Consider the following 27,601-nt stretch of genomic DNA (forward strand, 5'->3'; position numbering starts at 1 on the left):
ATGGACAGATCTCTGCGACTTGCTGTCTCTCGCTCAGCCCTTCATGAACAGGTTCCACTGAATTAGACAGTAACTGAAGGGCTTCCGATGTTTCCCTTCTGTTTGGTTATTGATATTTTCTAAATGTTTTCAGTAAATATTTATTCCTTTTGAAAAAAATATAAAAGACTTTGGAAAGATAATCAATGTGTAGTCTCACATTTCCTCCAATGTCCAGTTTAATGTGTTCTGGGTCTAAGTCATGTTCAAGGGTTTAACTTATGTTCAACAGTGCATGTGTAGAGAGACAGAACATCAGTTAATCTCTTGTCGATCCATGTATCAATCACGAGTTAAGTAAACTTAACAAAGTCATTCAAGGTCAGGTGAGGCTTGGCTGTTGTTCTGTTTTCCTTTAAATAATTTTAGCTAAAGGTTAAGTGTGTTCTGGGCTCCATCGCCCACCATCTTTTTTCTCCAAGGGAGGCAAGAGGAAGAAAGGATTACAATGGGTTTGCCCAAAAAAGGCAGAAAAGAAAAAAAAAAAAACCACAACACTCTCTAGTTTTTAAGAAACCAATTATCCAGAACCCCAAACTGATTACAATATTTTCCCGAAATCTCAACGTTTCATTCCCAAACTTTGCAAGTTCCCACATCTCCTCTCCCCACTACTGGAGAACATCTCAGGGAGCAGCAAATGCCATGGACAGTGCTCATCTTCCCACCAAGCAGAACACATATGCATCTCTGAAACCTTTGCTGAACCCCAAGTCATTCCATGTCATCTTGTGCTGGGAATTCATCAAAGGATCAAATTTATGGTCAGTCGACTGAGAACCGATTTTGTTCAAGTCCTTTCACCCTTCTGGCTTCAGAGGAAGCAACCCAAATACACATGAAAAGCAAAAGAACAAAAGTAATGAAACAAAATGTGTTTTCTGTAGGACATGACAGTTCAACTCAAGGCGTGTGTGGCCACAGGTGGGCTCTGTAAAGCGTGCTGACTTTTCAAAACCAGCCACCCATCCCTGTCTTTAAGGCCCTTGACTGGCAGTTGTGCTTGTATGTGGAAATGGCACAATACTTAACAGTGCCTTAGAAATCTCTCCTTTCCAGAACTTTCATGTCAGTTCATGTCTACTTGCTGTAAGTTCATCATGAAAACAATACTCACGTTGCCTTGTAGACCTTAAGTTGTAGGCAGTCACAACAACACTTGATGTTAGAAATCCATAAGCCTAAGGGAGAGATAATACAGAGTGGAGTCCAGCCTAAAATAGCCTTTGGAGGCAGAGGGAGAGAGTTCTTTCTGGTGGTAGCCACTGCCACACGAAACCTTGTCAAGAACAATGCTATTGGTTCACTGCTCTACTGCTATGTGGATTCCAGCAACCTAAAACTTCAGAAAAACCCCTCTCTCCTACTCCAATTAATCCCCCAAAGGCTGGAAATTGGGTTTGGGGTGTCACAATGGCTTTGAAAGTGTCCCTTTTGGCTTGGGACAATGGTGGTCGTTCTTGTAGTTTCCTGCGTGGTGACTTGAAACAATTGTATCGGGGGTCCTCAGAGTGTTCCCCATCCCAGACTTTTAGTGGCAACAAGTCTTTGTGGTACATGATGATGCCCAAAACTAGAACTTAAGATTCATTTCTCCCATGAAAAAAGTTCTCCCCACTTCTCTGGAAGCAATAACTTGCCACAGTCAGTAAGACTGGCGTGAACTGCCAGTTCACCAATCCCAAAGCTACAAACATCAACACTGAAGAATCTACTGCAGAATTTCAAAAGTCCGACAGAACCCCACCAGTGTGGACAGTCCACATACGAATGAAGCTTCTGGGGAGTTATTTGGTGTTGCAAATATTTGGGTGTTGATAAGAATCCAGGTCTCCAGGGGATTTTATTTTTAAGACAGAGACCACCTAGGAAAAAATAATTAACTTTATGAAGAAGGGTTTCCTACAACCTGACCTTCTCTGCGTCCATTCCATGACTCAGCAGATATTTTACTTTGAGATTCAAGATAGGAGCAAGAGTTAATTCAGCCCCAGGGGATGTCTTAGCAACCCTCTGGGCTTATTCTATTAACCCATTCAATTTATGTGCTCCATGGTACATGTGTGTTCTGATTCCTACCTACATGGAAGAGATAACAGGGCCATTTACAGGTTCACTGACCCTTCCCCCACTACTCACCAGCTATTTACACTCCCCCCACCCTAAGTGCTTATAAAGCTTTGTGTCCCTGATGGCAGGGCTGGCCCAGTTTATACCCCCCTCTTAAGCTGAGGCTGTTCCATATAAGACTTAGATTTATGGATTCATTCAAAACTACCCTCTTGATGCTACGCCCAGTAACTCTTGGAGCATTTAACAGGGAAACCATCAAGTGGGAAACGCAATGGGGCTCCTGGAAGGATTGATGTTAGCATTCCAGCTCCAACACAGACACATATTATAACCCAGATGACCATGCTCTTCAGTTGCCTTTACAGTTGGGTGTGGGCCATGCGTTTGCAAGTGTGAAGTGTGGACTTGTCGCTGTCGTGGTGTCTGGGAATGCATGGAGAGAAGGCCCTCGTCCCCAACCCCCCGCTGTCCATGTACTACTGCCTTCAAGAGCCCACACAAGCATCTCACCTGCCTTCTCCTTGCCCTTTCATATTCTTGGTCCCGTTGTGTGCACAGCTTTCTCATCAGTGCAGACTAGCTGTTGAACCTACTCAACTACAGTGAAGCAGAGTGGAAGGGGGTACGTGTGAGCCCACCCCCTACCCTGGGAGGCTGGCTGCTCTGGCGGGGCTGCTCCCCTGACAAAGTGCAAATGTTACAGCTGCCCCTTTGGCATAAAGAGAGACTGGCCCATAGTTAAATTTCTTACTTGCATGCTCACATGATGACCGATTCGAACTCTGGAGTTTAGCTATAGTAGGCTTGCTGGCTGGTATCTTTCTAGAATCATTTGTGGTCCAAAGAAGCTCAATCTTTCTGTTTGTTTAGTGGGTGGGGTGATCTAAAAATATTGCTTCTCTCCCTACACCTCTGTTTAGCCCACTCTTTACATTCAAATGCAAACTCGAAACCCAGAAATGCAAAACTGCCCAACCATGCCTTACAGTTTTTGGAATGAAGGGCTGGAAGCATATTTCAAAATGGCAATCAATCATTTAAGACCTGGATGGAAGCCCCAGTAATAACGCTGAGTGTAACTAACACAGAGATCTTGGCTCAGAGTAGGCGAAAAAGCACAAGTTGGGAAGAATAATCAAAGATTCTCAGATGGTGAGAGTTTGGCTCATTTATGTAGGCTGTGCTATTTACATTGGAAAACAAACAAACTATCAAAAAACAGTACGGCATAGGAAATTGACAAACTGCACCGAAGTAACCACTCCAAAATTACATGAATCATAGCGTGTTTTGGAATAAAAGCAGATGTTGTTTAAGAAGTATGTTACTGAATATGTTCTGTATTGAGGTTGAACTTTGGAAAAGGCAGCTGCCTTCTCTAATGAGGAGGGGTGGCTCTCCCTGGGGCCCCTGGTGTCCAGTGCGCCTCCTCTTTGTCTTTGAATTCCTTTGTCCTCCTTGAGACCTGGTTGACCTAATGGTGACTTGACAACCTAGGGATGGGGAGGGGACCTGGGAGAGAGGGGGACAGCCATCCAGGAGGAGACCCAGTTCATCACCTGGGTGACATACCTCATCCTGATCCCATCTCTCTGTTTCCCCTGCCGTGTCACTCCTTGCTAGAATGACTGAGGGGTGGAAGAGCTTGTCATGACTAGGACATCTTATTCCTTGGCACTGCATTTTTATCCAGGAAATAAGAGTAAGGTGTTCTTGCTCCCTCAATCTCAGACCGACCTTCAGGAAGCAAGTGATGATTTCCCAGTTGGAAATGATGGCCAGATGAAGAAACCCAGACAACTACCATTTCTCTTTCTTTCTTTCCTATCATTCTGCTCTGCTGCCTTCCTATCACTCATCGTTCTATCGAAATTATTGTTTGCTCTGTGTCAATTGTCTTCCTCTATCTGGCACAGAAAGTAAAACCCACAGGGGCAGGACCATGTCCATCTTGCTCCTCACTGATCACCAACATGGCAGAAGATCAACAAGTCTGCTGAATAAGCAGATGGATGGATTTTCAGCTAATTGCAGGAGGCACAAAGAGATGTTTCTCTCCTAAGTGCATATAGGAGTAGTGCCTTCTTAAAGAACCCCCATGCTGCAGCAAGAACGACAGCTGAATCTCAACAGAACTCAGTATCTTTTCCCATCCTAACTTGTGCAATAGCTCCTTGGAAGAGCAAGGGAAAGAGAGCCCAGTGGAATGTCGAGACTCACTTAGGCTGAGATCTCCCTGATGAAAGAGTGTCAAAATGTAGACAAAGAAAAAGTGTGTACGCATGCCGTTTTGAAATGAAAGGTATGAGAAGATCCAGCCTGACCATAAAAGAGCTGCTGGTCCCAGCCCTGAACCTCAGCCCCGGTTCCTCTTATTATCTTCCAAGATAAGCATCTTGAGCTACTGATCATGCTGAACCATCTGGGAGAAGAAGCGAAAGAGATGGAATATCTCTATGGGCAATAGAGTCAAATAGAGACCACACAGGGCAAAAGGGTCTATTTTCTAGTGTGTCCATTTCATGAGCTAACACACGGGAGTGGACATCCACACACAGAATTCCTGAAGACCAAAACCTGTAAGGAAAGTTCTGATTGATGTTGAAATGTGGCTGAGAAAGAGTAACAAACTTGTCCGAAGTAAGAATGTTTGAAGAGGGCAAGGTCCCTGCAGTAATTACTGAATTCCTGGTGGTCAAATTCAGAGAGGTGGCGGGATCTGCTGATGAGTGTAGGCTTCTAAGTTTAAAATGTTCCGTGGAGGACCGAGATGAATGTCTGGGAGTTGAAGGCAGCCCAAGAAGTCCACCCGCACTCAGGACTGGGAAGGACTGGAAACACTTCGGAGAAAACATGGCTTCCTAAGTGGCCTCTCCTTTGACACTGCTGGACTCTGAGTCTGGTAGGAAAAGGTCAGGAGGCTTTCCTGATCTTGCCTGGAGCAACTTCCCCATGGCACTCAGAACTTGTAACTGAAAGGAATTACACTCGTTATTTCAACCAGATAAAAATGGCGTCAAGTACACACAGAAGTGATTAAGCCTAGAAATAGACTTGACCACACAGCAGAGAGCTCCTGAAAGCCAAGCCCTGTTGTTTTAAAAGTTTTAAGAGTCGATAGGTAGGCAAGGGACAGAGGTGATGTGCTGCCCAGGGGCTGATGACTGTGGGGTTTCAGACTCCCTGAGGGGATAAGATGGAGGTGGACACGTCTTTGTGGACCTCACCAAACAATATGGTGAGTACCTTCCTTTGAATACCTTTCTTGAAGAAGAAAAAAACAAAAAGCTAAAGCAAATGTACGAACTGGGGCCCTGGGGCCTAAGAAGTTACAGCTCTGAGGTTGATCACAGAGGGATCGCTGATGGATTCTGAAATCCAAGGAGCCTAGAAGAGGGAACACTGACTGACCCAGGACAACACCCCAGGGCTGAGGAAGGGTGGCTGGGTCAAACTCATCAGACACAGATACATGCAATGCTTGGACACGTGTACACGGGGCCTGATTCAGGAAAAATACCATATTGTATTGTTTCATAGACTTGACTGTGGGTGGAGCTGAGTTTTGTAAGCCTGCTCACTTTCATTTGTTATCTCTTTGTATAGAGATCATGTTTCCAGGTAACCATTAAAAAAATAAAATAAAACATCTCTACACACACTTCCTCAATCATCATGAAATGGTAGCTTTCCCCAAAGTGGATTTGTCTCGACAGATGTTAGACTTCCCGGTGGGGAACTGCAAGTGTGGCTTGTCTGGTGGCCGTATGTGTGTCCCCCAGCCCTGCCCTGGGCGTGAGCCAAGGGGCGTGTGTGTGTGTGTGTGTGTGTGTGTGTGTGTGTGTGTGTGTTGGGGGCGGGAGGGGGTCGTTATTCTCAGGTTCCTTGCAAAGCTCGGTACCACCTGGTGCTCAGGCATCCTGAGGGCAGCCTGAGGTCCGGGGAAAGGGCCGAGCTGCAGTCAGAGGCGACGCAGTAGTCGCTGAGCTGCATCCCTGCAGGAATCCCAGGATCTGCTGTCAGTGGTAGAACAGGCCCCTCAGCCACCACCTTCGTCTCAGAGCATCTGACACAGAGCAGCAGGTCCCTCGGCCCTGAAGGATGCTGACAGCCCTCAGCTGGTGCTCACACCACGCTGTGCTCACCTGAGTCAGGAAGGCCCCAGAGCCGCCCTCCAGTGGGAGAGTGACCCGAGGATAATGATGTGTGAGCTGGATGCCGGGTAGAGAGTGGAGCGCAGGCCGTGCAGTGAGTCTAGAGCCTGGAGGCGATGGATGTCAGGGATGGATGTTTGCTGCGTCCTGTTCAAGCTTTGCGGGGAGATGGGAAGTGACAAAACGAAAACCAAAAATCCTACTTTTGGAGCAGTTATCACCAATACCAATCTTAATGGGTGTGACAAAAATGAGGTTTTCCCTCCACTGGCATCATTTCACTCTCCCATATTTCAAAAGGTACCAAAGCCAACTTTTCAAGCACATTTCAAGGTGTTGCAGAGGGAGCCTGGTGGAAGAATCGGGTCACCGGCCTGACCAATAAGTGGGAGGGCGGTGGGGGGAGTTAGTTCCCTGCCTGCCAACCTGGTCTGTGGCATTGCAAGCCCTACTGCTGAAATCACTCATAGGAGACAGGCCATGTGCACCGAATCTGGGGTCCCCAGAAGGAGGACACGCCCTCTGTCTAACTGGGAAGCATGAAGCCCAGATAGACACCCCCATCCCTTACAGCGCCCCCCACTAACCACACGATGGGGCATCAGGGCGCCTTTGTAAGGTGAGGGCTGGCAGGGAGTATTTTCAGTGAAGTGTGTGGTTGGGATCCTCTGTAAGGAGACTCCTGTCTGGGCCCCTATTTCCACTGGGAGGCTCCACAGTAGAATTCTCGATGGTAGAGCACACAGGTTGACCAAGGGAGCCGACAAGAGACAGCATCTTTGCCACCATGTGCACCAAAATTTAAAGTCACTAGTGGGCTCAAGAAAGAGCAGGCAACCTCTGAGTGCCAACATGTGGGAAAGAAATGCAGAGTACACTGACCCTCCTTGCCAAACGAACGGGGAGCTCACATATTTCTGAGTTCTGCTCTGACATATGCACACACATTACAAGGATCTATTCCTTTAATTTTTGCAACTGGAAAATTTCTTTAATTCGGTCTATGCCTGTATAACACAAAGATGGCCAAGATCCACCAGCCCCCACCAATCTGCCACTCAGGCCCATCTGTAGGTGGCTGGCCACACACGTGTGCACATGGCTATTAGGTAGCTTCTTCAAACAATTCAATGAAAAAAGATCGTATTTATGTGTATACAGATTACGTATATGTATGGATGTATATAAAACCATGGCATTCTTCGTTCTGGCCCAAGATAATAAATCACACATCGCGCCACTCACCAAACGCCTAGCAAACGCAGGACCTGCCATTCAAGGGCCAGTTGGCGTGCATCAAGGCCACCTGGCACGGATGGCAGTGGGACACCAGGTCACCAGGAAGAAGACGCTCGCTCGCGGAACTGCATTTCCGATATATGCATATATATGTGCGTACGTGTGTGTGTATGCACATGTATGCCTGTGTGTGTTTGCGAAGTAGAAAACACCAGTTCGTTCTGTTCATACTAAGCATGTTAAAGAAATCAGATTTTGTGACCGAGAACACATTTTTTCTTTAAAAAGGAACATTGAAGGTCTTCAAAAATTGCTACAGTACAAAAAAGGGGTGTGTGTGTGTGTGTGTGTGTGTGTGTGTGTGTGTGTGTGTCTTTATATATTTATATATGTACATTAACCAGAAAGAGCAGCTCTGTCGGAAGAGATGCCCGCTCCTGTTTTCTGTAAGATTTCTCCTCGCGGTTTGCTTGGCGTCGGCTTTGTCACCAAGTCTCTCGGGTCAGTACATGGCACATAATGGTATTATTGGCACAGGTTCAAAATCGCAGTACAAATCCCAGCTTCCGGTGTGTCCTCCTGCCCTTTCTCTGTCTCCAGCTCTTTCTCTTGGACCATCTTCTTTCTGTTCCCCAAAGAAGCTCTCGGAGAAGGCAGTTCCCCATAGGCGTCGGCATTTTTATAAAAATATATTTGGCCTATAGCGTCCTGCTCTGTGAGTTCCCCACCGGCAAACAGAAGTGGTAGATGTGGGGACACTCCCCTTAGATAGTTTAGTTTTAGGTTTTGTGTTTTTTTGTAATTTGTAATTTTTTTTTTTTTTTTACAGGTTCACCAACGGAATCCTGCATGGAAAGAAAACAAGGAGAGATTAAATGGCAGCGAGCTGAGGGCAGGAGGTGTCTACGCAACTCCTCTGAGCCTCGGTCACCGAGACCCAGGTGCACAGCTCCCTGGCTAATGACACTCAAGTGTCCTGGGGATGCCAAGGCTGTCTCACTGGACGTGGTCACCAGGGGCTGGTACACATGCTAGGAATCCCGGGGGGAACCTCGTGTTAACTACGGTAACTGATGGAGTGGTCCTCCTGCCTATGTGGGAGGGGGTCTGGGCTTCACAAGAGGGTGCTAGGCCCACCCCCAGCATTAACTTACAAGGGGTGTGGCACCCCAGGCCTGCAGGCGACTGAATGCATCCAGCATCCTGCTCGCTCCCTTTCAGCTCCCACCACCACAGGCAGAGGGACCGCCAGCTCCACAGAGGGGCTAATGGGAAGCAATGGAGTCCCTTTCAATCCACTGCTCAGCTGGACGCTCGCTGAGGCTGGGACTCAGGAGAGGCTAATGGATTGCGTCAGAAAAACCACCTCCCGGATCTCCCCAAGAGGTGATCCTGCTGGAGACAGAAAGAACGTGAACCACCATGCTTGCAGGCCAGGTCAGAGGGCTGCAAAGAAGCCAGTGGCTCTTGCCCAGCCTGGGGTGCCACCTCAGAAAATGGGGACGCCAGAGTCATCCTACCTCAGTGACAGACCCCGAAGTCAGCATCCCCCAGGGACTCAGAGAACTACAGCCATCCCAGGCACGGCCAGGTGAGTCGGGACGCCCCACGGCTCGGGCCGGAGGGGCTTTGGCTCAAAGCTGCAGCTCCATTATGAGGATGGGGCCACGCCTCTCTCTGCTGTCACTCAGAGCCCTCACCTGCACCCACACTGCAGGAAACGCGGACCCTCAAATGGTATAAAGAAGAAGGTCATGGCACCCTTCTTGGAAAGAGACTAGGGGGTAGGGTTCTTTCTCCTGAATCAAATAAGCCCCCTGGGTGATCCTCGACAGGACAGAGGGCTGAAGGGCATCCAGGTGGGGGGACACACCTGCAGCCCGCAGGAGAGCATCTGGTCAGCACTGACTCCGTCATCTTCTCCAAGGGCATTGGCATGCCAAAGTCTATTCCACGTGGGGAGGGGGTGGCAGTGCCCATTCCCTCTCCAGGACCCCTCCCAGTCTGGACGAGGAAGGCAGGGCCCCTGCTCATCACCTTGCCTTGCCTTTTACCTCTAAATGACACCTGTTTGGGCAACTCCAGGAGGCCAACATGGGGCATCTACTCATCTCCTGTGGGATGGCCTGCCCTGCTGTAAGCAGGGGTGTCATCGCGTGTGATGAAACGGACATCCCGTCAGATGTGTGCTGGACCACTCTCGGCAGCATTATTCCAGCTGTGCCCTGGCCCCTCCCGCCCCCTCCACTTTCTAGGATTTGGGGGTGGGAGGTGGTTAAAACAGAGAGGAATGTCCCTCTTGTATGTCTGTTTTCTAATCTTTTTTTTTTGCGGTACGCGGGCCTTCCACTGCTGTGGCCTCTCCCGTTGCGGAGCACAGGCTCTGCACGCACAGTCCCAGAGGCCATGGCTCATGGGCCCAGCCGCTCTGCGGCATGTGGGATCTTCCCGGACCGGGCACGAACCCGTGTCCCCTGCATCGGCAGGCGGACTCTCAACCACTGCGCCACCAGGGAAGCCCCTTTCTAATCTTTTGAAAGTTAAAAAAATGTGGAGACAAATCCTATGTGATACCCCCTTATATGTGGTCCCTAGAGTCGTCATGGAGATGAAGAGTGGAATGCTGGGTGTTAGAGGCTGGAGGAGTTAGTGTTTAAGGGGGACAGAAAATCAGTTTGGGAAAATGAAGAGTTCTGGAGATGGATGGTGGTGATGGCTGTGCAAAGCAATTGTGAATGTACTTAATGCCAGAGAATTGTCCTGTTAAAAACAGTTAAAATGATCAATTTTATGTTCTGTATATTTTACTACAATTTTAAAATTTTTAAAAATACATTGAAAAAATATGGGGACACCAAAAGCTGGGCCTAGTGACCATTTGCCCAGTCCTGGGACAGTCTCCGGCTTGAGCTGCTGCCCGCTGTCCCAGCAGCAGGATGACCACCACGCCCCTCTCCACCCTCAGGAGGGTCCAGGGTGGGGCTGTGAGCCACAGGGCCTCCTTCCCTAAGAAGGAAGGTTTCCTTGAGAACTGTAGCCTGGGGCTGCTCTCCTGTCCTTCCTTGTGACCTTAACCAGACAGATCAAGGGAGGTGCCGCTTCTGCTCCCTCCCTGGGGCTAGTGTCTCCTAGGGGTTTTTCCAAACAGATAGTATCTGCCACTTAAAAGTCTTCAGTGCTTCTACAGTGTCTCCTCAGATTCTTCAGGACGAGGTCCCGCCCCCTCTCCCCCCATCCCTCCCTCTCCCTCTCCCTGTCCCCCTTCCAGGTGGCACCCTGGCCTCAAATCGCACATCTCCTACCTGAAGTCCCCCAAGTTTCTGCTGACGGTCACCTCCCTGGGGAGGCCTTTGCGGATACCCTCTCCTTTCCTAAACATGTTCTCTGTTTCATTTCTGTTAAAGCATCGGTTCTATGGCTCCGTAGGCACAGGACGACCTGCACTAGTTTGTATCTGAGCATGTATATGTCACATATCACCCAAGGGTCACAGGGTGCCTGCCAGGTCCACCTAGGTTTGCCCAGGTGCCAGCTTGGAGCCTGGCCTGGGGAGAAGAATCAACACTGGATGGAACTCAGAGAAGAGGCATCTCTGTGAAAGGAGCTTTGTCCTTATACCCTTATCTGCCTGGAATGACCTTCACATGTTGCCTGTCTGGGAGGATGGATGGAGGGGCTCCTGGGCCACATGGGGGCCAAGCCTCTTCCAAACCTTCCAGCATCTGCTTCTATCTGGCATCTCAGGATGAAAAAAAAGGAGAGAGAGAGAGAGAGAGAGAGAGAGAGAGAGGGAGCGATGGCTCCAACTCTGCGCCTTGAGTTGCCATTGGAACAGCAGTGCTGGCTTCCTGCAGAGGTGACTGTCCCCTGCAAGAAGAAGGAGGGGTCTGAGGCTACCTGGCCATCTTCCAGGCCTGCCCTACATTCCAGCTGAAACCGGGCTGCTTACACTCAGCTCGTGGAGGAGGGCTCGGGTTTTTCTGCTCCAAAGGCTCAGAGCAAGAGCCTCTCAGCCTGGCAATAACCCTGGAAGGGGCGGGAGGGGGAGGTGCGTCCTGTTTGGAGAAGGGCACCGGCGAGGTTGTGTACCCGGCGAGGGTGCGCATGCAAGACTCTGGGCCAGAAAGCAAAGCTGTGGCTGCTGAGAGATCGGAGCGATCGGATCCGGGATGAATTCTGACTTGGGAGAAACCAGTGCCCTCTGCTGCCCACAAGGGGATGCTCGGCTCCTGGGCACCCCGGGCTGCGAACCACACAGGGGGTCCTGGGCTTAAAGATCAGCATCAGCTTCTGCAGAACACAGAGAACAGGCAGAAGGCAGCAAGGCCTCCTGGAGCGTGGAGCCTCTAGCTAGTTTCTCCACTTCCCGAAAAAAGCTCCTTCCCCACCGGTTTCCTTGGTGCTGGTTCTCAGCTTGGGGAGAGAATGCTTTCCAGGAGGGTCCGGATGTTGCTTTGAAGAAAATGTTCCTTTGATTTACAGAAGCTGGATATTCTGTTAATGTATTTTTTAGAACACAGTGGGAAGGCTCAGGTGCGTTTCTTGTTTTTTTTTTTTTTATTAGTTATATCTTTGGCGTGTTTTTGAAAATAATAATAACACATGATTTATTTCTCACTTGCTTCGGATGCAAGAGCTTTTATGACTTGTCAGGCTGGGTTCGGAATGAAGTGGCCTTGGCAGACGGAAAGATCTGAACACTGATGAGGTTTCCTGAAGTTTACTCGCTACGTGAAAAATGACAGGAAATTAGCCCAAGAGCCAATGAAAGGTGTGTGTCCAAGGTCCCTTTCCTCGGAGCAGGAAAGGCCACCTCATTTTGTCTTGTCCAGAGCGTTCAATCAGGCTCCACCACGGAGGGGGTTTGAAGCAAGGGTTTGCCGGAATCTCTCGTAGAGGTTGAATCTAGGCAAACAGGCTTAACTTCTGCCTAGGCTGGGTCACCCGTGTGCACAAGCCCCAGCACTGGGCGGGGCTCAGGTCCCAGCTGTACGTGTGGGTTAGCGCGCACACGCAAGACGGTGCGGTAACAAACTGCTGTAGCGTCATTAAAAATGCATTTGGAGAGGCTTAACAGTTATGCAAGAGATAAATATCTCCGCTGGCTCTTAAACCTTAATTGAATGTTTTAGTATTAACTGCTATTTATTTAAGGGACAATAAGAACCCCAGTAAATCTGAACCGTCTTCCTGGCTCTTCACCACTCCATCTTCATGTCCAGGCACTAATTGTAAGCATCAGGGATACTTTGAATCCAAATGCTTTCCTCCCAGTGAGTGATAAACAGTCCGTCCGAGACACAGCGAAGGGATGTGGAAGCATTTATCAAGGACTAACGAGGCTGCTCGCGGGGTCTTCCTGGTCCGTGTCTGCGGGAGGAGATGCTGGAGGCAGCCGTTGCCCCGAGTCTGCAGGCATGGTGTCTGAGCGTGGCCAAGCTCCCAGTAAGTCCCGTCGCCTCTTCTCACCTCCCCAAACTGCCCACCTGAGATCCACGTGAGTGGGTTGAACTCTTCCAACACAGAGGTGCCCCCTCCTGTAGATGGGGGTGGTCCTGAAATAGCTGCTCGGGCGGAGCTGGGAAGTGGGGTCCAGACACCTTCTGGAGAACATGGTCCCCGGGGCCATCTAGGGTGGCACGTGGGGAGAGCCTACCCCACTCCTTCTGTGCCCCATGCTGCTGGAGACAGAAAAAGGCTAATGGGACAGGAAGGTCTTCTGGAGCAAAGACGTGAAGAAAAGCACTTTTCCCCCCAGTTTGATTTTCTTTTAAAGCCGGGGAGGTGGCTCCAATATTCCGATGTGAATGAGGAGGTCCTCGGCCCAGGCGTTTGGAGGCTCGGGGGCTGGCCTCCCACCTGCAATGTCCCTGCCCTGCAGAGTCAGGCTGAGTGTCCCCAGCAGGGATGCCAAGGCAGCTGGAAAGCCCACCCTCATCTCCCACAACCCAAGCCTCTTCCCACTTGGGGTCGGGCCGGGGACAGAATGGGGCAGAGGCATCCATGGGGGGTGGCAGTCAAGGCCCTCTGACCTGTGGTCGGAGCATGGCCCTGGAGCCAGGTGACCTGGGGTCACGTGGCCCTACCACTTACAACCTGCCTGCCCTCAGGCAAGTCACCTCCCCTCGCCGGGCCTCAGTTTCCTCTGTAAGATGCACTGCTGAGAAGACCGAATGAGTCTCTAGACATCAAGAGTGCTCCAGTGAGCTGCCATGTGAATGTCCCATTAGGGAACTGTCCCCACCCCGCCCCAGGTTGGTGCTACCTGGAGTGGAAGGCATGTCCACCTCCAGGGCCGCAGGCCTGCAGCTCTTGGAGGAAGAGAGCAGAGGTCTTTGATGCGCACGGCTGGCATCTCCCAGGTCAATGCCTTATGCGTTTATGCATTTTTGAAATCCCTACAGAGATGCTGGTGCCCACCTGGCCGCCCTGCAGAGGCCTCATCAGGCAGGCAGGAACTCCGCAGCTAACGGGCAGGCTCCCCATCGCTGGCCTGGTCAGAACTCCAAAGGGAGCTCACCCGTGGCCTTAATGAGGAATCATATCCAGGCAAAGTCACACATTTCTGGTGGATGAGCCATGCCCAGGGCATCTGGCCCTTGAATGCTGGGGACAGACCTCCTCTCACCTGCCTCACCTGCACATCTCAGCAAAGGCCTTTGGGTGGGGAGGGTCACTTTCCCTTTTAATCTCATCATATTCCTTCATCCACCAGCTGAACACAGAGCTAAGTGGATCATTTTGGCTTTGGGACAGGAAGTGAGGGCTGCAGATTTGATTTGGAGCAAAGATGCAATTCACTAGGGCTGGGATTAGGAACTGATTGATTCACACCTGCTTCTCAAAGCAGCTGGGCCCCCCGGACCCCAGCTAAGTGTTGCAAGCAGAGGCCTCTGAGGGCCCCATGTGCACCCCAAGAAGACACCACCCTCGCCCCAGGCCCTCCCCTGACTCTGACAATGGCATTTTCCGCTCAGTCCCCGTATCAGAGGATGAGCAAAAGTAAGGAAAAAAAATTTTAAATATCAATAAGCCTAGAAATTGGGTTCCCTACTCCTGGCAGGGATCTGACGTCACACTTAGAAGGAATATCTGGGGGGGAAAAGACGCTCTCTGTGGATAAGCAGATGTCATCCTTTGAAAAACCTATAACATCAGAAGAGAAAACGATAAAAAACCAAAAACCCTGGTCGCCTCTATTGACTGTGCATCCAGAATGTGCAGTCACGGGGTGAGATGCTCTTCCCCCCAGCAGCTCACGTGTTTGGGAGGTTCGGCACAGAAGAAAGCAATTTAACGTGAGCATCAAAGTCAATATCATTGAAAGCAAACCAAATGTTCCTATCCAGCAGAGCGTGGAAAACTCATCCTGTTTTGGTACCTGTCCCTGGCTTCAAATTAGTAGATGTCTCAACTCTTCACTTTCTTTCTTTACCATTGTCTTTCTTATCTCTTATACTTATATTTCAAAATTGTATTTTAATTCCACTCTGTGTTCTCCCACCTCTCCCCGCCATGTAAAGATGTGATGGAGGCGTGACGTCTGCCCACTAGGCTGGGGCCCTGATCTCTTCTCATTGCAGGAAATGAGAGGTATACTTGTAGCTCGTTTCCAGAACCGGTGTTCCCTGCCCTACAGGCCATCCTAGGGGGTGGAACGGCACTGACGGAAATGGGCAGGGTGCCAAGCAGGGGGTTCCTGAGTCTGTTACTCCCTTCCACCAGGACATGGGGCATTTCTAACGAGTGCAGCAGAGAGAATACAATCCCAACCCTCTGGTTTGCATCCAGAACGGTGATGCCCTTGGAATTTCACCTGCCATGTCCAGAAGGGCTCCCAGTTATCCCAGAGGCGAGACGGGGGTGGGAAAGGGGAGGCCAAGGGAAAACCAATCAAGGTCCAATAAAAGAGGTACGTACCATAAAACAGACACATGGCGTCTGCCCTGCCCCCAGGAGGTAAAAAAGCCTTCGGCCAGTCAGCAGGAGATTTCAAACCATTTCTCAGACACAAAGGCCACAGGAATAAGATGCCGATCAGAAGAAGAGGGTCTGCAGTAAGCAGAAAAACGGGCTCACCAGGGATGGTACATAACACCTGACAACCAGGTCGGCTCAGACCTGTGGCAGAAAACTGGCTTCTCGAGTCGAAAAGAATCCCAGGAAGGTGATGCTCAGCCTGGACCCACTGGCCTCCCCTCCCCATGCTGCCCAGGGCTCCCTTCTACCCTGGAAGGCCTCGGAGGACACGCAGCCTGAGGGATCCACACATGGGAGGAATCTGGTGCTGAGACCCACGGTGGTACCATCTCCAGATTTCAGTGTTTGATTTCCAGGACAAGGCAAAGCTCAGGGTCTCTGCCTCTGAGGGCAGAGATTCTACCCACTTTACTGCACATTCTAGAGAGGGCAGGGCCTGATGACTAAAACGCGCACCCCCCCTGCCACCAGGTGTTTCATCCCCTTTGAGACCGAGCTACCATTTTCCAAGGCCAGTGAGACCCAACAGAGCATCGCCTTCAGCCCCAGGGCAAGAACCTGTTCCATCCAGCGCTTCCACACCAGCCAGCTATGCCCACCCTGCACGTGGACAGGGCTCTCCTATGACATAGGGGCAGAGAGAGACACAGAGAAACACCAAGACCCATCCACTCCCTTCCCCCTCTTCCCCCAAAGCCTGAAGCACTGGTTGGCCGGGATTTACATCCAGACAGGCACACACGCATTCAGTGAAATGGTTTGAAAATCCTTTTGCCAATTCTTTGTGAACTCGTCCTTCTGGAAGGCTGGAGTGCAACCCACGAGCTCCCCAAATGCTGTCGAGTAAAAGCAAAGTCATTTAGAAGGATGGTCCTGAGGTTTCTGCTCTCTGAGGTTTCTCCACCCTCCTCTTCTGGGGAGGGAGCATCTCAGATAGACAATACGGCAGAGTCTGGTGTGGAGACACAAGGAGAGGAGAAGCAGAAGGTGTTTAAGGAACACCCACTCGCTCTCCAGGACAGGGCAAAGTGACATTAACTACGGGCACAACAGCTGAAGGTCCCCCCGAGTCTCCTCGACCTGGGTTCTGGGAGAAGCCCCGTAGGGCACCTTGGGCAGTGTCCCCAGCCGCCACTCCTGCCACTGACTGTGGGCCCCTCAAGTCAGCCTGGTGTCCTGCTCATTTCTTCCTAAGATCTCTAAGTTATCGGAGAATTCTTTTTTCTTTTAATTTACAAAATGATTCATGAGTGTGTGCTCCCTTTAAAAAAAAAATAGCTATTGATGTTTTAATCTAATTCCGGATAAGCCTTCAGAAGCTGACTCAAGGGTTTCTTAAATATTCCCAGGGATGGTTTTAGAGGCATGTCTTCTTTGAGGGATTACATATGATTCATAAAAAGGAGTGTTTAACAACCGGGAGTCTGGTTGGTATTTGATATCTTTGCGAGATTTGCTGCTGACATTTTAGCGATGGGGGTTCAGAGATATTGACCGGGGAGGGGACCGATCGTGATTTGTTGACATTTGGGAGGCTTGAGACTGCGAGGCTGGCTTTGAATTCTGCACCATAACGCCCGCTCAGCCTCCGCCATGCGGGATCCAGGGCCGGGTAAGACAAGTCCGTCCACCAAGCGCAGGGGTCTGGAAGTGAACCCTGGCGGCTGGATGTCTTAGCACCATTTTACGTCTACTGTGCCCCTCTGGTCTCATCTCAGCAAACTTAGCTGCCTGCGTTTGCTTGGACCATCACAAAGAGATGGGAAGGCCGCCTGACACATAAACAGCCCCTGCATCCCCAGGAGGGGACAGCGGCCGGGTCTGGCCCAAGCCTGTGCTTACCGGTTCCCGTTAAACGTGGATTTGTACTCCCCGGCTGGGTGCAGTGTCTCGTCGGTGTACACGGGCACAGACGCCCGGACACACTCGTGTGAACACTGGAGGGTTTCGTTATAGGCCGTGAAGATGTCCAGGCTGCTGGGCACCCGGGCGGTCGTGAAGTCCGTCAGGTTCTGGCAGCTCTCCTCCTGATGGTTTGCCTTCCGCTGGTGGCTGTTCCTGCGAGGGTTCCCGCTCTGGGCGCAGCTGGAGGAGAGAGGAGTCAGGGTGGGGGTGGGGGGATGGGCAGACGCCGAGACCCACAAACACCTCCGGCGCTTACGCTGTGGAACCTTTATCTCCAGGCATGAATTATACATCATTTAATATTAAATGGTAATTCCTAGCCTCTTCAGAAAGATCAACCACAATCAAGCGATCAGCTCTTTTTTCAAAAAATAAAAATAAAATCTGAGTTTTAAATGCGGCCGTTATTGCTGGGAGGATTAGAAGGTAAGGGGTTGACCTGTGTTATCGGAGAGCGGAGGCCTGGTTTGGCCAAAGAATGTCAGCTTGGGCAGAGGCGCTGACTCAGTTTCCCCAGGAACACCTGGATGGGATGGAAACTGTGATGGGTGCCCATGGGGAAAGCCACGTGCACGGGTCGGGGTGGCCATCGTTCATTTGGAATGGACCATGCAATTATCTTTGGGGAGAGTTAAAACTGGAGAACCCTTATCCTCAGCCCCTCCTCTGCCCAGGCTCACAAGTCGGAAATGAAACTGGACCATCGGGACCTATGGAGAGAACTGTGCTTTGTGCCCCGGGAAGTACCCACCTTAATTCCCTGTTCTTCTGGACCACAGAGGCTTCCAGACGCTGTGTAGACCAGACACGGGGGTCCCACCCTTGTTGGCCAAGGGATTTGATGGAGAAGGTACGCAGGGACCCCTCCCGACCCCCGGAGGGGCAAGTTCACAAGGATGGAAGGAAGCGCTATCCCCACAGAGGAGGGAAGAGAGGAGGAGACGGGGGGCGCCTCATCAGGACACCAGTTCTCCTCCTTTCCCCCCCTTCACGCTCAGAGCCTTTGCGGAGCGAGGGGGCTCTGCAAGGGGCAGGAGTGTGAGCCCGTCTCCCCATACATTGTGTTAACTTCCTGCCTTGTCTTCCCAATGAGAGGAATCCTGATTGCTGGTGGGGAAGATCCACCCATAAATGGAGGTAAGAAGACGGATGTGGAAGCCAGGGGACACCCCCAAGGTCATGGAACCACTCATCCACCGCCCTGAGTTGTCCTTCCCAAAGGACTCTTTGAGGGTTTGCTGTAAACCCAAAAGTGTGGGCAAACCAAGAGGAAGCCTGCCTGCCTATTACAAAGTCACGAAGTCCGAGGTCTCCTCTGGGGGAGGGGCTTTCCCTCACCAAGATGGCCAGCGGGACTGGACCCGCTAAACATCCCTGTGGTCCAGGGCTCTGGAGCCCCTTCTCTGGACAGCCAGCCTTGCCCAAGATGCCCTGTTGGGAGCTCACAGTTATCCTTGTCATCTGCCCCAGAAAATGCCCCGGGTCCTGGGACTGCCGGCCATCAGGAGCGTCAAGGCCTCGCTGGTCTGTTCTGGGTGATGCCACTCCCCTCCCCACCCTCTCTAATCCTGGAGACTGGCTTTCTCTTGCATTTCCATGCATTTCTGTTACCTGGAGGCTGCAGGTAACAGAAGGATGGGAGGGCAGCTCCCTCCCATCAGCCTGTCTGACTTCCTACCACCGGTCAGCAGGGGGATGATTTGGGCGTATGACTCTACAAGGGCCGTTCAGCTTTGATGTTAACAGGAGCCTCGTTTGCTGGAGGAGTGACTGCAGGCAGACAGGGGCCTGGGAGGCATGCGAGCAGCAGGGTTAGCCAGAAGCTCCCTGATTTTCCCAGGGGTGTAGCAGGTGTGCACACCCAGCCAAGGCCAACCTCAAAGTAGGCCAATTTCCCGGAGGAAATAGGCAAAGACAGGCCGCCTGGAGCAAAGCAGTAACCTAGTTCAGCAGACACAGAACAGCTGTGAGAAGAAGGCAGGAGAAAGAGACCAGGACAGCCCAGGACAAGGAGGGGCAGGCGGGGACCCCACCCAGGCTGCTGGTGGGAAATAAGGATAAACTACGCTGGGAGGGTGACATTCAAAGGGGCACTGGGATCCAAGGGATGGGCTTTGGGAACAGGACACCTGCTGCCTGAGGAACTAAGTCAAGGAGGCCGGGCTCGTGTCCTGCTGCAGAGAAAGCCACCAGAAGGGCAGTGTCAGGGAGCGACACCCTCACCAGCCAGCCAAGCTGCCCGGGCAAAGGTGAGCGGGTTTAGCAGATCAGGAGCTGCATGCTGTTCTCCATCCCAAACAGAGAAACAATTCCCTGGGCTGTGAGCCGAGATCGCGTTTGAAAAGTAAGGACTTCTCTGTGCGTGCTTCCCCGGGGACCCCTACTGATCCCCGTTTCCAGGCCAGAAGGGCCGAGGATCCTTACCAGTTTTTTAAGACAAGAGTTGTAATCAGAGCAGCTATGACCATGATGAGGGAGACGGTGATGGTGATGATCTGATGGACCGCCAAACCTGGAAACAGAGAAAGGGGGAGGGGGGCAATGAAACCAGGGGCATGAGATGAAGGGGCCCAGGAAGGGGGGTGTGGCGACCTGTCCCATCAACCCGGCTCTGAATCCCGGGTCCCATCTTGTGCACACACCCTGGCAGGGGGCCCACGTTGACAGGGCCTGCCACATGCTGTGGGTACCGGGGCTGCTCTCACCTGGAGCCCAGGAAGGGAAGCCCCAGCCTGGCCTCTCTCAGTCCCTGAGCTATGACCCGGCCCCTGGGCAGCTGTGTCCTTTCTTGCACCTGCCGAGCCCTTCACCTGGCACAGGTAAGCACTGTCACCCCTCCTTTCTCTCCTCCCAACCTGGGTAAGTTCTGCTCCTCAAGTCTGGGCACCAGGGCAGCTGGCCTGCAAGTGGGAGCAGGGTTTGGCCAGACCCAGGAGGAGCCAGGATGGCCCAGGATTTACTGGGAAGGTGGGGAAGAGAGACATGTATGTTGACACCCTTATAGACTCAGGCACTTGGATCACTGGGGAGCATCTTCCCCTTTCCAGAATACTTTCCAAGAAGTTCACTGCCAGATGAGCTTCCAGGGAATAAAAGATCCAGGCCCAGCCGCAGATGCTTCCCGAAGTCCCAGAAGAGGATCTGCAGTCTGGCCTCGCGGCTCCGTCTCCACTTGTGTGTGTATATACGTGGTGGGGGGAGGGGACAGGGGAAATGGCAGGACAGGGACAGCAGGACTGGCCACTCCAGAAGCAGCCAGAGCCCTGACCGAGAGCTGTCTGCAAACCCCACACGAGGACCAGGATGGCAGAGGACAGGAATTCTCTCCTCTGCGCCCCCCCCTCCTCTATCATCTTTCATCAACCACAGATGCAGAGGGAGAGAGAAAAGACAGGCCGGTAACACCTCTTGTCCCCTCCCTGGCTAGGTTCCTGACAGTTCATCTGTTACATCCTTTCTGGGACGTGGACACTAGGGCTGAATCTGCTGGTCAGTGAGGGACACTTGAAAGGTCCAGGGCTCTGGCCCCACCATCCTCCCGTCAGCAAGAACCACACCTGAGGAGCTGGGGGCCAAAGGCTGTGAGGGGCTCTGCAGAGACCCCTGCAAGTGGCAGCACCCTGCCCCCTGGGAGTGCTGACTCCCCATGTTCCTTCACCTCCGCCATTTGAGCGTCTGTCTCTCTCCACTCCAGACATCCATGTGCAGAGGCCTACCCATCACACTTGAGAACCCGGCGTGTCCTGGGGTGAGAACACCACGTGTGCATGGTCCAGTGTGGAGGGTTTCAGAGTGTAAGATTCTTCTGGCGGTCTCTCAAGGACACAGTCTCACAAACAGGTGTTACCTCTCCACCGAATATGATCCTCATGGGGGGAGTTGTTAATAAATGATTCAAAGTTGGCATGACCAGAAAACAAGCTTTCTCTTCCTGGCGGCCTCTCTTCCAGGCTATTTCTGTTTGTCCCAAGGAATTCCCTTCCTGAGTCCGCAGGATAGGCACCACTTGGAAAACGAGAAAAATCCATGAATGCCATGGGCCTCCCTTCATTCACTCTTTTATCCATTGATTCAAGAATAATTTACTGAGCACCTAATTCATGCCAGTCAGTGACAGTTTTGACTAACTCAGCCATGGTGTCCACCCTCAGGAACAGATTCTCCGGTGCACATTTTTGTAAGCGGCAATGTTCACTGTTGGTTCTGGCCAATGGCTTCCCATGCACCTGTGCCCAATATGTGGCATGTACTATAAACTTCTGAGCCGGCTTGCCTTCCCTCTAGGACTGCCAAATCAGCTTGCCAGTGGGGCTGAAAGCTAGTTATGCCAATAGGGACCACCCTCAATCTCACCATGAAGTGCCCAGCTGCCTCAGTAATCTCTATGTATTCACCAGCTTCCCTGAGACCCAACTCAGACTTTGTCGGCAGAGGGAGGTTGAAATGGATGTCCAGTTTAACGGACAACCAGGAAAGATGCCTGCTCGGTCTTCCCTCACCCTCCATCTACACAATCCTTCTGGTCCAGTCAAGAGATGGCCATGCTGTCACGAAGAGTATGTGCTCATCCTGTGTCTGTGCTTCCTGTGATGAGAAGGAGGCTGATGATGGTGATGGTGATGGTGATGATGATGGTAGTGATGTTGATGATGGTGGTGATGATTATTATGATGATAATGAAAGTGGTGATGATGATAATGGTGATGGTGCTGTTGCTGATGGTGATATTGATGATGGAGTTGGTGATAGTGGTGATGTTGAGAAAGTGGTGATGATGGTGATGATGGTGGTGGTGATGATGATGGTGATGATGGTTGATGGTGGTGATGATGGTGATGATGATGGTGGTGATGATGGTGATGATGGTGGTGGTGATGATGGTTGATGGTGGTGATGATGGTGATGATGGTGATGATGGTGATGGTGATGATGGTTGATGGTGGTGATGATGGTGATGGTGATGATGGTGATGATGCTTGATGGTGGTGATGATGGTGATGATGATGGTGGTGATGATGGGTTGATGGTGATGGTGATGATGATGATGATGGTGATGGTGATGATGGTGATGATGGTGATGATGGTGATGATGGTGGTGGTGATGATGGTGGTGGTGATGGTTGATGGTGGTGATGATGGTGATGGTGATGATGCTTGATGGTGGTGATGATGGTGATGATAATGGTGGTGATGATGGTTGATGGTGGTGATGATGGTGATGATGGTGGTGGTGATGATGGTTGATGGTGGTGACGATGGTGATGATGGTGGTGGTGATGATGGTTGATGGTGGTGACGATGGTGATGATGATGGCAATGACAATACTGATAGTGATTATAATGATGAAAGTGGTGATGATGTTGCTGATGGTGATGATGATAATGGTGATGGTGCTGTTGCTGATGGTGATAGTGATGATGGAAATGGTGATGGTGATGATGGTGGTAGTGATGATGGTGGTGATACTGATGGTGATAATGAAGGTGATCGTGATCATATTGATGTTGGCAGTGATGATGGTGATCACAAGTATGCTCAACAAGTATTAGCAATTGTCAGGTGTGTGTTATCCCATTTATTCCTGGCAACAACCCTCAGAGGCAGATACAATCATCATAAATTATGGAAGTGAAAATCATCTGGGCAAGCTTGTGTAAATTCCTTGGGTCATATAGAATGTGCTGGTCCCAAAGCCCATACTAAGAGCAGTAGTATTATATGATTTTGAGCTCAGACTTTGTTCATCTCAGTTTGGGCTTTGATCTGGGGTCCTTGCATCTTCCAAGAGAGAGGCTGGCACCTCTACCCTCTATATTCTTGAGGAGAATAATCTTCTAAATTATGGAGGCTGGTGCTTGAGCCTAACCACCCCTTCCATGGATAGATCTCTTAAGGAGTGCTCCAGGCTCATTCCAAAAGCCTCTCAGCCATCTTGGCAGGTCACACCCCCAAACTCCATGGCAAGAACTAAACAATTGTTTCTTGGGCTAAACATGCCATCTTCTAGGTCGGAACAATCAACATCTATGGAGTGTAAACGAGCACACTGAATGGGAATGAGCCGACAGGAGTAGTAGGGATTTGTCCAAATTCAGGCCAAGCCCAGCTAGAGGCACTGAGAGTTCCCTTGGAAGAGCAGGGCACTCTGTGGTCCATGCTCTAATGTCTGCAGGGCCAGAGAAGGCCCCAGGCCATCACCAGACTTTTGACCTCACATCATGTTACCCAGGGAATTCTTCTGTTGAGTTGAGTATTTGCAGTGACCAAAGTCCTTGGAAGGGAAGTGTTCCATGAACAGCTGTATCTTAGATGTTTAATTCTCTCCCACTCCCTCTGTGGGTGAGGATGGGAAAGCATTGATTCTCTCCTTCTGGTGGATGAAAGAAACTGAGGCCCAGAGCGGAAGACAGTTGGCTCAAGGGACCCCCTCACTGACGACCGCAAGAATAGAAGACCAGCCCTTTGCCTGAGGTTCTCATGAATCTTTGAGGCCCTTAAGAAAGAGCCAAATCTTCACCATCTTTATATCCACCCCTACATGCCCGCCCCACCACACACATAATGCCTGACACAGTACCTTACAAGAGTAGCTGTGTGGCATATTATTAAATTGATACCTGAAAAGTAGAGAGTAAAAAACTAGGGGAGCAGGGAGAAAGGTAATGACATAACTCCAATATCTGCCTTGTTCTGGAGGTCCTCCTCCTGCCTTCTGTGTGAAATTTCTCCATAGGACTTGCCAAGTTAAAATTTGGAAAAAAAATGATATGTAGGTTAATAACCAGCTAGGATCATCTGGGCAGAAATACAAGAATAATATAACAGCTATGCTCTCTAGAAAGACTTCTCTACGCCTGTCTTCACACCCATGATCAGTTTAATCCACTGCCTGTCCTGCAGAGCCAGGACACAAGGCAATTCTCTACACTGGAGTCCCAGGGAAAAGTCAAACACCGAACTACAGACGAACAAATCTGTAACCACATTCCTGGTAACAAAACTCCTTACTGCTCCTCACGTACTTTTCTTGCAAAGCAAACAAACAGCCTTGTGCTTCCACTCCTGGCCCATGTGTTTTGATGGGTCACTGGGCCCCAGACATAAGGAATCGATGGCTACAAGAAGACCCCACAGACCCCACAGTCCTGATGGTTGAACAAGGACCGGGTCTTCATGTGGTAAGAACGATATTTGTAGGAAGCAGATTGGAAGATGGAAACCCCGTAGGGATGTCTCATCCTTTTCCTCTCTTTGGGAGGTTGCTCCTAAGAAGATAATAGAACCACTCATGAGAAGTTGGGTAGTGTTTCAAGCATCTGTCCTATCTTTCAGACCTCCCCAAATGCCAGGAGTTGTTTCCCCATCTTTGTAAGTCCCTTAAGTTTGTGTGGATCCTGGGTAGGCAAACCTTGACATGAAGCGCCAGATAGTAAATATTTTAGGCTTTGCGGGTAGTATGGTTTCTGTTGCAACTTCTCAACCCTGCATAAGAGAAGCCGTGGGTCATAGGCACACCAATAAGCATAGCTGTGTGCCAATAACACTTTATTCACAAAAACAAGCAATGGCCAGATTTGGCTCATGGGCTATAGTTTGCAGACCCTGATTTAGGTGAATAGCTGAAGGTGGTGTGGCTGATCAACTGAATAGAAGGATAGAATCTATTTTGAATGGTTGGCTGAAGTCGGGACTCAAACTCCCAACTTTTGGTTCTGTAGAACCTTCCTGCTCTACAATCAAAGGTCTACAGTCTTCTGAGACCTTGACTGGCCACTGTCAAGGTAATTTCAAAGACAGCCAAGCCTCTGTCTTATCAAGTGGGTCCATAACAACCAGCAGTGGGCAGTTTCGCCCTACTGGGTATGTCCATGTGAAGCCAGCTTGAGAATAGATCACTCTGTGTGATACTCGATAACAGGATTCTTGATTTTTTGGAGAGTGAAGATCAGTGAGAATCTTACCAATTGAGCCCCTCCAATGGCCCTCAGAAATAATTCAGTTATGTGTCTATCTCAATTTTTCCATTAGGGTTGAAAAGAAACCTCATTGTGTAAAACACAGTAAGGACCTACTGTAGAGCACAGGGAACTTCTACTCTGTACTCTGTAATGACCTATATGGGAAAAGGATCTAAAAAAGAGTGGATATACATATATGTATAACTGACTCACTTTGCTGTACAGCAGAAACTAACACAACATTGTAAATTAACTATGCTCCAATAAAAATTAATTTAAAAAAATGTTCAGATCATAGAATCCTTGCATTGAGAGAGACCTTACCCCACTGGTCTACGGACAGGGCTTGCCCTGCCACAGATGGGACTGTTCTTAAGAGAGCATCCTCCAAACTTCTCTTCTTCTTGAATAATTTCTCTCAACACTCACACCTTCAACACTCACACCAGTTGTTCCCTCTGGTCAGGTCTTTGGTGCTCATTAAATAACGCAGACAGGAACATCTGTGCCATAAAGTTTACTGATCCTGGGCAAGGCCATCCTCAAATAGCCTTTGTGCCAGCTGTTGGGTGGGCTGTGATTGGGTTGACAAGGTGGTTACTTTAAGGGAACCTGCACTCTAGACCCCTAAGAAAGGGGAAAAAGCAACCCACTTTCTCTTCTCCACCTTCCAAGGTCAATACTGAATTAATCTTCAAACTCTTCGCCATTCAGACATGGTTCCAGAGCACAGAGCAAGCTGTGTGGGGAGTCTTGCTTCCCTGTCCTGACAGGTGTGATTGTTCCTGCTAATTTAGGGGTTCTTTCTGCTCCTGGTAATTGCCACTGTATACTAATGTGCTAGGAATCAGCTGCCATGCAGATAATGAAAAATTATTCCCAGAATAATGGATGACGACAGATGGATTACCAAGCGCTGCATCAATCAATAGGGCTTTTACGGTTATATTTGTGGTGGTTTGTAATAAGATCAGGCCCTGAAGATTGATGGGGAAATTGGTAATCCATCTCTGGTCTGGATGAATTTCTTACTAAATGGAGCCGAATTAACTGTCCACGTGAGGAACCAACCACTGCAGGACCTTCCCTCTAGTCCTGGAGGGGTGGCGTGGGCTCATCTGGTGGTAGGTACCCTTGGATGGAGGGAGGAACAAGAGCCTGGAATTGAGGCAAAGTGATGGCATTTCTGGGTTTATAGTGGCTCATTTACAAAGCAGGGCTCTTGTGCGCCTGCATTATGGAAACAAAGACCCATTGACAAATGCATCCACGAATGTCTGTCTCCAGGGGTTGGACAGGTGACAGTGATGACAGTGACGGGTGACAGCAATGCCAATTCCACTGCAAAGAGACCATTCCTTTTCCACAAACACTGCAAAATGTTGACTGCACAGGACGTCTTTGACAAATGGTCTCTGGGAACATGGTGAAGCTCTCAGCATCCATGGCGGGACAGGCGAGAGGCCGGCCCCATTTTCTTGAGGAAGAGGCACCCCAAGGATGAGGGGCTCTTTCTGAGGCAGTCGGCCACCTGGGGGGTGGGGGGCAGGCTGTTGAGGGAAAATGTACCTTCTAAAACTGGGGCGTTCACAGAAATACAAGGACACCTGCTTGGTGGTGGGGTCACGAAGACACCATTTTCTGAGTGACCCTGAAGAGCCTTCCACGGGGTGAGTGATGGACATGCTTGAAGCCAAGACTCTGCTGAGATGATGTGTCGACCCATTGGAAGTCCCTCCAGCCTAGGGCAGGACGTCAGTGGAGAGAACACAGGCTCACCCAGGAAACAGCTGTGCTGACACCTCAAGGAATCACCCCATAAGGACCTCAGAGCCAGGCTGCCACCATGGTCCTCAGCCAGAGATGTCTGAACATGTCAGAAGGCACAGGGGATGGGGGTGGTCCCACTGGCATCTAGTGGGTAGAGATCAAAGATGCCGGCAGACATCCTACAATGCACAGGATGGCCCCATAAGAAAGAACGATCTGGACCCAAACATCAAAGGTGCTGAGGCTGTCTGCTAACAGGAGAAATGCGTGAACAACAAGAAACGGGTGTCCACTCCTCAAACCCACGTCGCACCATCTGAACCGACTTCCCCGGACACCATCATTGAGGTAGCATGAGGTTGGTGGGTCAGACACATCCGGAGATGACACCCTCTGTGGCTGCGACGTGAGAAATATGGTCCTTTCCCTGTTATGACCCCTCTTCTCCCTCCAGCCCCATCCTCACTAATAGCAGAGATGGG

General features: G+C 50.4%; 1 protein-coding gene across 3 annotated transcripts in view; it reads right to left on the minus strand.

Annotated features, from left to right (window-relative positions):
- Positions 1-511: 511 nt before the first annotated feature.
- The window catches only part of AJAP1 (adherens junctions associated protein 1), a 123,663-nt gene continuing 96,573 nt past the window's right edge, over positions 512-27,601 (minus strand). For 2 of the 3 annotated variants that reach the window (XR_007478902.1, XR_007478906.1), the window contains exons 3-6: positions 19,815-19,902; positions 17,328-17,570; positions 15,426-15,557; positions 512-8,350 (exon numbers count right to left, since the gene is read on the minus strand). Coding sequence is in view for 1 of the 3 variants with exons in the window: in XM_033432768.2 (XP_033288659.2) it covers positions 15,485-15,557; positions 17,328-17,570; positions 19,815-19,902 (404 nt within the window). In the remaining 2 variants the exon portion in view is untranslated. Of the gene's footprint in view, positions 8,351-15,424; positions 15,558-17,327; positions 17,571-19,814; positions 19,903-27,601 lie in introns of those variants that run through there. The other variant, XM_033432768.2, reaches the window with a different exon arrangement.

Source organism: Orcinus orca, chromosome 1 (genome assembly GCF_937001465.1).
Source record: "Orcinus orca chromosome 1, mOrcOrc1.1, whole genome shotgun sequence".
Classification (NCBI taxonomy): Eukaryota; Metazoa; Chordata; class Mammalia; order Artiodactyla; family Delphinidae; genus Orcinus; species Orcinus orca.